Source organism: Chionomys nivalis, chromosome 23, assembly GCF_950005125.1.
Source record: "Chionomys nivalis chromosome 23, mChiNiv1.1, whole genome shotgun sequence".
Taxonomy (NCBI): Eukaryota; Metazoa; Chordata; class Mammalia; order Rodentia; family Cricetidae; genus Chionomys; species Chionomys nivalis.
Window position 1 is genome coordinate 5,866,977 of NC_080108.1, and position 14,820 is coordinate 5,881,796.

General features: G+C 46.6%; 1 protein-coding gene across 3 annotated transcripts; it reads right to left on the minus strand.

The window, feature by feature from the left end:
• Positions 1–783: 783 nt before the first annotated feature.
• Positions 784–10,482, minus strand: Prss23 (serine protease 23). 3 transcript variants are annotated; one of them, XM_057756307.1, is made up of 2 exons: positions 10,428–10,482; positions 784–2,626 (listed from the first exon to the last, which is right to left on the minus strand). In XM_057756307.1, the coding sequence occupies exon 2, from the start codon at positions 2,613–2,615 to the stop codon at positions 1,464–1,466; it is 1,152 nt and encodes a 383-aa protein (XP_057612290.1). In that variant the 5' UTR covers positions 2,616–2,626; positions 10,428–10,482; the 3' UTR covers positions 784–1,463. The 3 variants fall into 3 exon arrangements, with proteins under 3 accessions (XP_057612290.1, XP_057612289.1, XP_057612292.1); XM_057756306.1 differs by lacking the exon at positions 10,428–10,482 and adding an exon at positions 9,814–9,931; XM_057756309.1 differs by lacking the exon at positions 10,428–10,482 and adding an exon at positions 9,814–9,926 and having other exon boundaries at positions 784–2,623.
• Between the last annotated feature and the right edge of the window lie 4,338 nt (positions 10,483–14,820).

Sequence of the window (14,820 nt, forward strand, 5' to 3'; positions counted from 1 at the left end):
TGCCCTAAATTCTGTCCCAACCTTCTGATCCTCGAGAGACCACGGTTTTCAGGGTTACTCTCCCGCTTTGAACATTTCCAAATCCTAGTTGCACGGCCTCAGTGAGCCCCGAAGGCACAGATACCTAACCCAGTTTGTGGCTTCACCACGTTTTCTCCTCTATCCCCTGGGTCAAGATACAGCCATACCTAAAATATACATCTGTTTTGATGTGCTGAGAGCATAGAGCATTCCAGCAAGAGACCCCCGAGTGAGCTGGGGAAAACAGAGCTATACTGGTTTTTCTTATAGTAACTTCCAAGCATTTTTTTTTAACTATAAAATAAGTACAGTGAGAAAAAAAAAAGTTTTAAACAAACACACTTCTCTGGAAACACGTTGAAAATTATGCAAAATAATTTTGGCTTAGGCTGTATGACGATGCTCAGCTTCAAGCAAGCAGTTATTCTGCTGTGATGCCCACAGAATAGTGCATCCATGGTCCTTAGGGATTTCATTCATTTTGAATTACCCATCCAAATAGTAAACAGTGAGGTGTGACGCACTCTGGGGGCTAAAATGCAATGATATTGTTTTTTATCGTGACCACAACTATTAGCTGGGAAGCAACTCGGCCTGTTCTAATTAGGCTCCACCTACTGTCTTTCGAGAAACCGTTAGCCCCAGACGTGCGAGCGGAATCTTGCTAAGTGGAGGGATGACGATAATTGAGCTTGCCTACTCTGCTGTAATGACAGGGTTGGCAGAGGCATACACAGACTTCCCACAAAGTAGAGCGACGGTTTTTGGGAGAGGAAGTTTTATTTTCAAGACTAAAAAGCAGCATGAAAACTCTGTTCACTGTAAGATACCGTTTTATAGGTGTATCAATATAGCCAATAAATTATTGCTTCTCTTCAAGGACTACTATGTAAATGTTGAATCCAAATATTACAATTGCCTATTGAAGTGCTATGATGTTGCCATCCAGATGCAGTATAACCACACATTACAAAAATAACAATATATGACTCTCAGAAGAAAACACATTCATATACAAACAAAAGAACTGATATCCTCCTTATGTCACATATTTAATATAAACCTTTTTATAAACCTTTTTATGCAAGTTTGGATCAGACAAGAATCAAGTTGTCAAAAAAAACCTGAAAGTTTAACTTAATTGTCAAATATCCCCTATTGCCACAAACATCAGTATTTTGAAATCTCTATACAAAAGTATGCCTTTGGACTGTTTAATCACTATACACACACCACAGTTTTCAAATAATAAAGCCAATCATTTTGCCATTTGAAGAATGCTGGGTAAAGGCATTATATGACTCTCTCTCTCTCTCTCTCTCTCTCTCACACACACACACACACACACACACACACACACACAAAAGAGTCCATGATAAAAAGCTGGCATCTCCTACAATGAGTGCCAAAAGCCCCCGGAGGGCTGGCAGGAAGAAGCAGCTTCAGCCCTCCCTGCAATCCAAATAGTTTCCTTTAATCCAGTAGCAAATCTGTGCATATTTAAGAGGAGTGATTCTGACTGCCACGTTAAAATCCTGTGGAGAGCCATTCATGTCCACCCACTGGTGACCCGAAAAGATGCCAATAATTTTCCTTTCCCATTTCTGCTGTGGCCTCTTCCACATCCTCACATAGACTCCCGAACCACTGGCCCCAGGCTGGGCATCACACTGCTGATAGAGAAGGTCGTAGGTCTCATCCTTGATATCACAGAAGCGGTACACCAAATTGCCTGGCCGGTCATTGTCATAACCGGAGAAGTGGATCCTGCCTCCTGGGAGCTGCTTAGCTGGCGGGCTCACCCCAATCTTCATGAACTTCCTTTTGTGGGGCTTCTTGAGTTCCAGAAGGGCGTAGTCATAATCCATGCCAATATCATTGGCATTGCCCTTGATCCACCCCTTGGGCACGTGGGTGCGTTTCACCCGGATCCATTGAAATTTCATCTTATCAGGCATGGCTGAGCTCGAGCTGTTGCCTGCTCCACTGCCATCTTTATACTTGGGCTTCAGGAAGCCCACTCGGAGTTTCTGCGTCCCTTTCACGTAGGTCTTCCCATCGTGAATGCAGTGCGCGGCCGTAAGGACGTGCTTTTCAGCCACCAGGGTGCCGGTGCAGCCCGTAGACAGCTTCACCGATGTAGAGAAGGGGTAGTTTAGCAGGAAGTCCTTTCCGAAGATGCTAAACCTGCCATCATAGCCATAAATCTGCCTTTTCCTGCGGGATTTGCCCGCGGCCTTGGAGTCTCTACCTTGCGCCCTGCCTTGGCCATTGCTGAGGATGTAGATGCCCACCTGAGTCTCGGTGCGGCTGCCGTTGGCGTAGAGGGTTTCATAGGAAAGGTACTGTTTGGCCTCTTCGTAGGTGGGCAGTGGTGTTCCCTTGTGACACTGGGGTCCGCATGAGGAGGACACTTCCAATTTGGCTTTGGCATCAAAGTCTGGCTTGGCTAAATTGAAGGTAGACTGAGGCAAGACTACAGGGAGGCGGTAAGCCGGCCAAGTGGGTTTCCACGGACTGGCGTAGGGACTCGCCTGCCTGAACACACAGAGCAGGAGGAGGAGAAGGATGAAGAGCCCTGGGATGCCCGCCATGCTGAGTGCTGCTGCAGAAACAAAGACAAGAAGTCAGGGTTATAGCTCCTTTACCGCAGCCTGGTAAAGCGCAACCGCATGCTGGCCACGTTTCTAAGACTGAGCCGTCCTCAGGGTTCTAGGGAGAGAACTCCTCGGGTCTCGCTTACATGCAAGCACTTGACTTTGGGATCATTCCCACACCGAAGGCCCAAATGAAACTGCCTGTCCCTTCCCTTCATGCTTAAGAAGAAATAACCATGGATCACTATGGGGCTACATCTACACAGTTACCCTTACTCTGTGAACGGATGGCCAGCTCCCATTTTTACATGATTTTGAACTTTCTTTCTACTTAATTATACACCTTGTCCCCTCCTATTTAGCTATCTACCCACCCATGGCCTTTTTCCTCTTCCCTCTTGCTTTCATTTCTATAACAATAAGTTCTTCCATAATTTTCTGGGCAGCACACTTATCTAAATAGTAACTCTAAATCACACACCCTACTGGGCAGCAAAGGCATGTGGGAAAGGTGGAGTCATACTTACTAGGAATCTTATCTTTCCTATATGACGTACACATTTGGAAGATGGTATGAGAACTTTGCAGATTTTTGCTTTGAATTTGGGGGTGTATGTTAGGTATTGCCTATGATCCATTCCTTGGGAACGCGGGTACATGTCATCCTGATCCGCTGAAGTTTCACTTTCTAGGTCATGGCTGAACTCCAGCTGTCGGCTCCTAAACCACCATCTTAACACTTGCATACAAATAACTAACGGTAGACATTTGGATTATGCTGCATACTAAAGAAATCATTGTTAAAGATATGAAGCTTTAACACTGTATTAAGTCTAATAACTTTATGGCTACACATAACTTTATAAATAAATAACTGCTGGTTATTTACTCAGGCGTCTGCCTCTGTTTCGGCGTGTCTAATGCTTTCACCTTGGACCTTTGTTAGCGTTTGAAAGGATCACTGGGTGAACGCCTCTGTTACTGAAAGAATAAATGAATGTTGTAGAGCAGGAAACACATAATTTTTTGAATGACGCATAGTGACTTCGAGTGACAGATAAGCATAGATGGTGTGACGGCTCCGACCGGGGGCATGAAGTTAGGAGCAGGGAGAAAGAGGAACAGGAGAGGTTTCCCACTGGAGGGAGGTGTGCAGTTGAAAAAGCATTCGATAAATTAAGAGACACAGGAAGGGACACTTAGAAGGAACAACAGTCTACGCAAGAACATGGAGGGGTGCAACCTTCTGCGTCATTTGGGGAATTGTATCCCGCTCAGCAGGGGTGGACAGAGAAGACAACAGAGGCTGCAGGGAAGAGCCCCCCTGTGGAGTGCTGTGCACGCTAAATGCAAGAGTACAAATTTTATCCTGTAAGATGTCTTTAAAGCCTTGATCAATCACCCCTGGAGAAAAGCAATTAACCAAGAGGGCTGGAAGTGCTTTCATCACTGCTCAAGCATCAGTGGGCTCCGACCGGTTCCCAATCTTCCGCTTCAGCTGACTCAGTGGGCAGGATAATTCATTCACAACCAGGCACCCCAGAATGGCATGGGAGGGGCATTTCTCAAGAGGCCAGCTAAGGGAACAAAGCGGGAACAAGAGGAAACAGTGATTTCCTTATTTTCAGTCCCTTCTTCCTCTTGCAGGGTGCAGACACACTGGCAACGTCTGGGTGCCCTGAGCTTGCTTTACACAAGACTGAGAACTCCATTGATCTGACCTGGCCTACCTGGGCACCCAAGCCACACCCCCAATATCCAGGCACTAAAATGTGTGCTCCGCCATCTCCGCTATCTCTTTTGCACCACTTTCTTGAATTCTACTTCTGGAAGGGACAATAGGAGTGGAGAGAAATGAAGGAACAGGATCCTTAGAAAATCAAATTCCTCAGGATTTCCTAACTCCTTAAAATTCTTCCCTGTCTTTTTGTCTTTTCTAAATAGGAAAAATCTTGAGTATTTTGGGAGTCCCTCAGTACTTGGGAAGGAAATACATTAAGCTATTTTCTTATGTCCCTGAAATCATGGGGTGCATGGATTTGAACATATGTGTATTTGTATGCACATGGGATACTAATGTTAGGAGTCATGCTTCAACGTGGACCAGGGAAGGTGTGTAGATGCTGACCCAGTCCACCCTGCAATGGAGAGCTGAACGACGTGGCAGTAACACTTGGAGAGCTCGGCGGGCCATCTCTCTCTATTGGCTCGACTATTCCCACTTACTGGCTGAGGACCCAGTTCCTGCGCTCATGTTGTTTGAACAGCCTTTGCTCTGTGGTAACTTCTGCCTTGCATGAGAATCCCTGTCAAGTGTGACCTGCTACAGAAAGCAGGTGTCTCCCTCTCTGGCTGTAACCTCATGATCCCCTCTTTCTTTGACTAGCGTGGAGAGCGTTAACTCCGCTAAGCCCAATGCACCAAGTTTTATTTCCTTTTATCTTAAAGAGACACAGAATCTGGAGGTCCAAGTGGTGAAGTGTCTTATTTTTAAAGTGTGACTGTCGGAGAGAATAGGAAATGCGACGGCACTCGGCTCCACGTATCATAGGATCCGTGTGGCAATTCCACTGGACAAGAACGCTAAAGTCAGGATGTGCTGACATCAGTACACGAAACTTTGAATTCCAAATCTGAAACATGTACATAATCGCTTAGAATCTAAATTATCAACGGAGCCAAAGTTGTGTTGCCAAGTGTCTTTAGTTTTATCCATCTACTGGAAAATAAGATGGTTTAATGACAAGTATATCAGGGAAGAGAAAGGCAGAAAAACTCTGAAACTATTGCAAACACATTTTTTAAAAATTCCACCTAGGAACTTTGATTTAATGAATTAATCCTCCTCTCAGGCAAAATTAAAGCCCCTTTTCAAGTGCTCTGCCTGTACAGCAAATCCTATTTATTTAAAGAATACTTTCTGAGGTCCCAAAGTAAGCTCTGTTTCACAAGTGCCAACACAACATCCCTCCCCCTTAGCCTGTGTTTGCAAAAGGAGCAATGTCTTTAGAAACCAGTCGTGTGAGTGGTCCTGCATGGAGGGATACCCAGTTTTCCTTGGCATGTGGGTGCTGGGTAGCCCGTCAGCTTGGTTTTTATCCTGATAGCTCTCAGTATAGAGGGTCAAATTTACTCCTTGGCAAAATGGTAGATGACTACATGCCAAGAACTCTGGAGATCACTTACAAATGAAAGAATGCTGAGGGGTCTACTAAATGATAGGCTATTACCAATTCAGATTCCTAACAGCTAAGTTATCATCATGTAGCCGGGAGTCAGGGAGAAGTCGGCCATCTATGGAAAAGATTGCTATCCACTTAGGGCAGAGCACAGCATCCTTTGTAAAATATCAGATGTGGGGGGTGTACTTTCGAAGCACTGTTTTCTCTTAGCTTGAAACAAGGCTTATAAATTCCCAGTGTCACTGCGGAACTGTATTCATGGATATGATAAGACTTCACCCTCACAGTCCACAGCCTACATTTTCCCTAAGATTTGTTTGTGTCTCTGGTAGTTAAAACTTTAATCCAAACATAGAAAGGGATACAGAAGTCAAGAAACTATCTCAGGTCTTTATTGCAAACTGATTTGGAATATCTGCTGGAAAACTGAGAGGTAAAGCTGCGGGGAGAGCCCTCCTCGATGTTAACTGGCATCTGGTTATTGAGGTTATAAGAATCCAAAGCCATCAAATCTTCCTTCACATGGGTTAGAAAACTCTTCTGAATGCCAGCCCAGGTCAGGAAATCACTTCCTCGGGTTCTTGCAAGTCCAGGATTCTCTACTTGCATAATCTTTTCAGGATCAAAAATGTCCAGGCAGGTCAGAACCTATGTTATTTATGGATGCTGAAGGTAAGGGGGTAGGGAGAGGAAAATGTATCCCATTAATCTGCAATTTCACTAGGGTTAAAAACTCCATGCTCAATCTGCCAAAACACAAACAAACAAACAAGCAAGCAAAACTACAAAGGAATATATCAAGGATGGCTTTTAGGAGCCCAGTGGAAGGATGACTGTGTCTGGAAGATGCTTTTAGGGACGTCCTGAAGAAAAAGCAAGGGAGAAATAACCATTGAGGGTTACTCCTGACACATGTACACCCCTCCCTGACTTACTTCTGTCTCTAAGACAACCATAACAACCGGGATGCTTTAGAATGACGTAAGTAGCCTTGCATTAATTTCTCAACTCACTTGATAAAAAAGATACCCCCATCGAGATAAATATTGTTTCTGACATCACAAACTCAAAGTAAGCATGTGCTACGCCCATCTCAATTGATTTATACATAGACATTCGGGGGTGTAAACAGATTTTACACACACAGTTCTAATCCCAGAGCTGGAGACATGATACATGTGGTGCTTAACTTTAAATCCTCTAATGTTTAAAAGTGGATCCTCTTGTTGTTGCAAAGTTGTTTGGAAAACCAACATCTTTTAAAAGGAATGAAGTTTTTTTTTTCCCAAACTTTATCTTCCATATAGCTAAATCTGAACCCCCCCCCCCAAAAAAAAATGTAGGGTCTAACATATTCCATTTCTAAGAATGAACCTTTACAGGACACACAGCCTCCTCATACACGTAAATTACCGTCTAAGCTTTCCAACTAAGTGTTTTAATGCATTCCTTCACCTAAGGACAAAGCAGAATGGGAAAGCAAGGTGAACAATGTTTTCCCACCCTGTTTAGTAATATAGAAACTGCATTTCTCTTCCAGCTCTGGGTATCAGACGCACAAGAGGACTACATGTTCATTGCGCCCAGGTTGCAATATTAGCCACTGTCTAGTGGTCTGGAGTCTCAAAACGTTTACACTTTATAAACATAGTTCATAAGCCTGACAGTAATTTTATCGCAGAGGGACTTGCACATTATCAGATGTGCCAATGACAATAATCTTTCTGGGGACTGGGACTGCCTTTTCTTCTCTCTACAGAGTAGTCTTTAAAACTGCAACAACTCAGTTCTCCTCAAGGGGAGCAGTGTTCGGGAGAATGCTCTCTTATAGGCAAACAAGTGCTTCCAGGGAAAACCTGATTTTTTTCAGATATCCCTTCTCTATTAGACACAGTTTGAATTCCCGTGACCACAACCAAAGGTAAGAAAGCACATGAAGGTGTCACTCTGGACACCATTTGGGGGGCTGGCAAAGGGTCTTCCATGAGATCTGTAGCCAGGGAGCCTCAACAATGTGGCTCTGCTAATTCCCAAGGCGAATGCCTAAAACTGAACCAAGCTCTGAATACCCTGAAGTCAGGCTCACTCTCCACTCCAGAGCCACATAACCCATTAAAGCAAAACCGACCTAATCACATGGTAGCTTAAGGATGATAGACTTGTAGGGGAAACTGGAGGGGACTTAAGAAGCCCAGCAACTCAAACACAATCTCACAGTCACACAAACTTCTTCTCTATCAGTTTTTAGGCAAAACGAAGCACCCTAGTGATCCCAAGACAGCCTTGCAGCAGAGCAAGAACAGAGTTCATAAAGCTGTCAATGCGGAGACTGTGAGGAACAAACTCCCTGGACTCATTTGGAATTGTGAATGAATAATGCCTTCTGCACTGGCTTCTAAAGCGTCCATGGGAGGGATGCTCAGGAGAACGGGAGACTATTAAACACTGCAGACCTGCGCCAATAATGTTCTCAGACACACTAATGGGCACTTTGGCACTTAACGCTAGCGTCAGAAAAACACACCTATATTCACTGTCTACCTGAATCGTCGTCAAGTGAGACAGAAATGAGATCCATATTAATTCCTTTTGGAAAATTGCTTCCTCCCCAGTCTAGAGACAGCATGACAGGTTACTTACTGTTTATCATAATGGAAAAGTACAACTGACGGATTTATTTGTATGGACATGATGTGACACTCAGAAGGAAATGAATGTGGTGCCTCTGTGGGATCTTCAGTCCTTTCACCCCACCTCCAATCAGCCCTAAGAGACGCTTAGAAACAAAGCAGTTCCATGTGTACCTCAGGCTAGCCGCAAATTCACCGACCTCCTTCCTCAGCCTCCTAAGTGCTGGAATTCCCGGCATGCACTACTGTGCCTTGCTCCAAAGATATTCCTTGAGAAACAGTTTATAGTTCTTTTAAATGCTCTCTTACCCAGGTCGACTCTTGAAACAATGTCTAATAATACCCTGATACTACCTTGTGATAGGGATTTTGGCCACAGCTAAGTTTATAAATTCAACTCTTCCCACAGGACCTGATGAGTCTATTCTAGTATTGGCCTACCTGTCCCCAAGGAGTCCGCTAGGACCCCTCAAGTTCACTTTCAAGAACGGGGAGAAACAATTCCTATTCTAACAGAGCTACTGAATGGCCTGGAGCTTCCCACCAGCCGCGGCTGTTTCTGAAGTCTCATGGGTATCACCCAATGGGCAATAGAATAAACGGGATTTTTATCTGAGGCTTTCTCAAGAGATGCTTTGACGGAAATGGGAGGGAGAGCCAGTCCCACTTCAGGAGGGGGATGGCGTGGCTCCACCTAAACAAGTCTTCCTCTTACAAAAGTTCTAGGGGGGAAAGCTTTTATTTCAAAGTTAACGATTTGTGATAAATGGCTACAGGCTGGACCAATATTTGCTTCCAACAACTGTTGATAGTCCAGGCAGCATTTTCTGGGTTTAGCACGCTGCGCTAAGCCATCACTCAGAGCCGAGCCTGTTCCCAACCAGTGTTTGCTGACTTTTCCTTGCTTGTTAAGGTGTGTTCATAATCACGTGTTCGGTTAAAAATTAATGCTCAGGGCATGATGGCATCAGATACAGTATAGGCAAAACTCAAGGAAAACAAATGGTAGAGGTGGCAACGTGTGTTCGTGGGGAGAGCCTGCTCTGACCAGACCGAGGACAACTTGCCAGGCAAGGCTCCACTCCCTCACAGCACCCCGCACCCAAGACAGCAATTTCTAAGCATGCTTTCCCCATCCACTTTACGAGGGACAGTGCGTTAATACAAATGTTCTACAGCGCGCGTGTCCCGGAGGGCTCTTTCAGGCTCTCGTCCCAGCCTGGAGCCGGTGCGGAGGCCGGGACCAGGTCTCCGATGCCCCTCCCTCCCCACCGCAGCCCGCAGCCACCCCACCCCACGCGCACCCAGCCCTTTGTCCCGCTTCGGCACACGCCTGGCCCTCCGCACCCAGGCGGCGACTCCGGGTCCCCGCCCTGCACTCACCCGTCGGGCTGCAGCCCTGTGCGGCTCAGACAGGTGTGGGCGCCCGGAGGACGCGCGCGGCTCGCATGCCTGCTCGGCAGCGCTACCAAGTGTGAGCCAGCGGGCCAGCGGCGTCTGCAACCCCGGGTCCGCCCCCCACTCCCCACCCCCCACCCCCGCGAGCTCCTCCCGGGCTCTCCCGCCCCGCCCCCGGCCGCCAGCCGTGCCGCCCGCCCGCCGACGCCGCCCCGCCCCCCTCCTCCACCCCCACTCCCCAGCCTTCATCCTCAGCCTGCCATTCAGGGATCCTGGACCCTGCGGCCCTGCGCAGGTGGGTCCCCGCTGCACCTCACCATCAACGGATTGCCGTCTCTCGATGCCCAGGCCGCTCCGATGAACCGGTCCTGCCAGGGACACCCTCTTGCTCTCGACAAACGCACACCGAGTTCTAGGGGGTTCGCACAGCCTGAGGTCTGCAAAGGCGAGGTGCTTCCGCAAGGGCGGTCCCCTCCAGCACACCGGGTGTGCATGCTCCTGGGCAGGTTTGCGAAGTTCACTACAAACTTGTGAGCTCCTTACCCACGTACAATCTGTGTGCCTTATATTGTGATGACGGAGCCTCCTTCCCAACTTACCTCTGCCTCAAGAGTCTCCATAGAGCAGCAGTTTGTAACCCAGAGGCCTGACTACCAAGTTTGCAGGCCCTGCGCTTCAGTCACTTGAGTGATGGGTGTAGAACACAGCGGGGGGGATTGTCGGCTTGGCAGCTTCCCAGGGGATGGCTGATGACGCCCCCGCCTTGGTCTTACTGGGGCACCAGGGTACCAGCTGGTGGAGCCACCTCCTAGTCTGTGGTGCCGGCTTCCCTAAATCATTCCAAGGAGTCCACAGCGGGGGGGGGGGGGGGGGAGGGAGTCTTCTCCAAGCCAGTCTGGTGACCTCACTATTTAAGTATCCGGTGCCAGAGCCTGGGTCGTCTCCCCCCACATTCCCTCCTGTGAGCCAACCTTTCATGCAGCTTCTGATGATGGAAAGGGTGAGGGTGTTGTGGGTATCCCCTAAGGACTGGAGCATTGGAGAGACGCAGTCTTGCTCACAGTCAGACAACTACTCAACGGAAGGACAAGATTTTGAGCAGAGGTCATTTTTTTCCATGTCAATCCCAGAGTATGTCTCCTTTTTCCTGTCACAGCCTGCCCTCAGAAAGGGAGGGCCTAACATCCTATTCCACACCAGGGTGTTAACGACATGCCCAGTGAGCGCATGTTTGTCCTTGCCTTTAAAGAGGAAAACCCCACACACATTGTCAATCACTGTCCCTCAAATATAAAGAAAACTAGCCTTGTCCGCCACACTAAAGGCAAAGCTTTCTTAGGTCTCTCCAGTCTTAGCTTAGATTTTCTTCAAAAAAAAAAAAATCCATTAATGTGATTATATATATGAAACTAAATAAAGCTTAAACGTTTGAACAACTGAAGAATAAAACCCAAACCGATTTTTAAGTTGAATACAAAAATTATCTTCCAGAACAGTACGATTAGGTTAGTACTGCTTCCTCAACTGTTGACCACATAGGGCTACTGACTGCCAGAAGGGTTCCTATAGCTCTACCCTTGGTGTGTGAGGCACCCTTAAGATTTTTTCCTCTCAAGTCTGTTCTCCCTTCTGCCTACCACATAGCCTTTGTTCTTACTAGGTCTCTTTCTTATTAGCATCACAATAACAGTGGTAACCCCCTAAGGCCAAAGAATGGCACACACAGGCACAGGAAGTCAGATTAATTCTTGGGAGGGCCCTGTGGTGGTTTGGCTGCATTGTTTCCCACAGTCTCTGGCATAAAACCCTTGGTTTCCCCGTGGTAGGCTTAGGAGGTGCGGCCTTACCAGAAGAAGAGTGTCACTGAGGGTGGGCTTTGAGGTTTCAAAGTCTGGCACCATTTCCAGCTCACCTTCTCTGCCTTGTGCCTGGGACCTAAGATGTGAGCTCTCAGCTTCGGGCACCTGCTGCCATGCCTTGCTGTTATCATGGACTCTCATCCTCTTGAACCCTAAGCCCAAATGAACTCTGCCTTCTGTAAATTGCCTTGGCCCCATGTAGTGTTGAGACAGATCTCAATGATCCAGGGTATGCTTATATTAACTATTTAAATCATACAGGTAAAACAAATTAAATTATGGGTCTCCAGGGGTTTATAGCTCCCAATGGAAGTATTTATGGACTTGTACTTCCTTATGACTAAACCAAGTGAAACCTAATGGGGTTCAAGATGGCCACACAAATGACAGACTCAAGAGAATTGCTAAGAGAGAAAACCCCAGATAAACCCTGCAATGTCATTTGCTCTCAGCTAACTGAATAACTGCTAACTTTAGAGGCCACACAGTCACACAACAGCAGCTACCTAACTGCTTCAGGGACAAAGCTCTTCTGAGGTTTGGGCGAACAAAGCAATTGGTTCTTTTACTTTACAGAAACATGAAGGCACCGAGCCTGAACTGATGGATGGCTAAACTGGGATGAAAGACTTGACCGTTCTGTTTTCAGGCCATGTCGACCCCTTCTTGGAGTTGTAGGCTACTCAGCTCTACTCATTGAGCATTTAAGAACTCTTTTGTCCAAGACTATAATACAGGTTCACTTGGCCCCGTTGCCCCTGAGCTGATGTGAGTCCCTTGTGTTTTTTTTTACATTCAAGTCCTCCAGTCCCTTAGCCTTATCATGAGTCTCAGATTAAACCATGGAAGTAGGGTGTTCAAGCAAGATGATACCAGCAACAGAAGGAACTCAGTCATTCTTGATGTAAGCATTAAAGTCCTAAGCCTTTAAACCCAGTACTTTTAAGGAGGCAGAGGAAGAGGATCTTTGAGTTCAAGGTCAGCCTGGTCTACAGAGTGAGTTCCAGGACAGCCAGTGATACATAGAAAGACTCTGTCTCAAAAAATTTAAAAATAAAAAAGAGTCCTTTGACTTCACTAATGATGCTAGACACGGGAGGAACTCAACAGTTCCTAGGTTAGTTCGCTTCCCATTTGCACAGGTACAAGGCCAGAATACTTGTGCACAGGAAGGAAAACATCCTTTGAAGCTGTGTCCAGGACTAATGAACAACTTTCAAACTTCAACCCACTCGTTCCCAAAATTAAAGCCAAGCTTGTTGCTGCCTCCATTGAGCGGAGCGGCCTGATCAACTCCTTTGTTCTCCCGGTAAAGCAGTTTTGCCTGTCTTATGTCTATGTGACATGGTCTCATTGCCACTGTTTCTATGTCACAAGATCCCATAGCTATGCCCCATGTACTATGCCAGGACCTGCTACTTATAAGCTACATAGCTTTTATTCTAACTTTTCTCTGCTTCAGCAGTCTCTTCTATACAGTCAGGGCTTCTGGGGTTGTTTTAAGGGTTAGATAGATGAGCGCACAGAAAGTGATTTGGAACAGTTCTTTACAGGCAGAGAGCGCCTGATAAACTAGCTATGGTTAATCCGCTGTGCCAAAAGGTCGTGTTTGGAAGCCTTATCCTCCAGCACTGCAGGTGTTCTCACGCTGAGCGTAGATGTTTGCTCTTTTCTTCTGCTGTACTTGTCCATCCCCCTCTCGGGGAGGGGGAACCCAGCCCCCTCCTCGCTGCCTTTTCAAACATTTTTATGGGCACTGCAATTGAGTTAAAAGTGTACTTGGGTGAGGCCTGAAAGCTTACTGTCCATCCACTTTGTAGAAAATTTCGGGGGCTGTGAGACTCAGCGAACAAATGACCCCCACCTTCATGGTGCGGGGCATTCAATATCATGGACATAAAACAAAATCCAACATGAAAAAAACCGAAATATAGTATGGGTCAGGGAACAGACATGAGCTAGAAAAACGTGGAAGAGAGAATCATTGATTGCTGTGTCAGGTCTGAAAGCTTCCCTGAGGCTATGGGATTTGAACCGAAACTCAAACGGTAGAGACCTGGGAGTTTCATTTTACTGCCCGTCCCCCTTTGAAGTGCTCAAATGGAGCAGGCCTAAAGCTTTACTCTTGCGATACATCCCCAGGTTCCGGGCAGGGCTTTAACACACATTATCTTACTGGGTCTGTAGACTCGCGCTGCAATAGGATCGGAAGAGAACTGCCACCGTATAAATGAGAAAACCGCAGGAGTAAAGGAGCAGAGCTGGTATTCAGCTGTAAAGATCACGGGCGTATTATGCTCGGTGGTGTGGAGTACATTTTACAGCATATAATCTTCAAGATAAATAGAAAAAGAGGGACATGTTAGGCTGTCACACGAGCACCACAGTCTGCATAATTCATAACGAAAAGGAACTTATTTTGCTCGTAAGTCTAGTGGCTGAGAAATCTAAGATGGAGTCTGTGCTACTCTAGTGGAGATCTTGTGGGGATGTGAGAACAATCCCCTAGCAGGCTCCCTTTCATACCACACACAACCTCACAGTAAAAGTCCCATCCCTCCACAGTATTAATTTACTTCCTGACGTGCCTACCTCATAATGGTCCTACTTATTCCAATGACAATAAGGGTCTTGAGGATAAGCTTTCAACCTGTAGCAAGGGGCTAGGATTTTCTCCATTTTGCAGGTGGGGCACTGAGGAGGTTAAATTGCTCACTCAGGATTCTGAGCTCTACTCTAGTAGATAGCATGGTTGAGACTTCTGCCTCGTAGCATGGGATGGCCTGCCTCACAGCTGAGAGTGTCTGGAGAGTCCCCACGCCCTCCTTTGCTGGCCTTCCAATGAGGAGCTGGGTAAGCTCTTCCAACTCTCACCGTCCTCCTGTAGGCACCGGCTACCTTTTCCCAGTTGCGCAGGCGCTCCTAAGGACTTGTTAATTGGCCTTGCAGTAGTAGGTAAAATGAGAACGAGTGACGATTGGAAACCAGAGGCACAGGACCACGAGAGACTCAAAGCTACCTCTAAACTGTGAAACTCGGTTTATGGATTAGTTTATACGAGGCCAAAATCCCTACTCCGCTTCAGCGAGTTAGTCTGTGAGGAAGTTATCCATCAGAATGCTGCTGAAGAGAT

Excerpts from the sequence above, each read along its gene's own strand:
- Prss23 (XM_057756307.1), bottom strand. The coding sequence starts at position 2,615 with ATGGCGGGCATCCCAGGGCTCTTCATCCTTCTCCTCCTCCTGCTCTGT.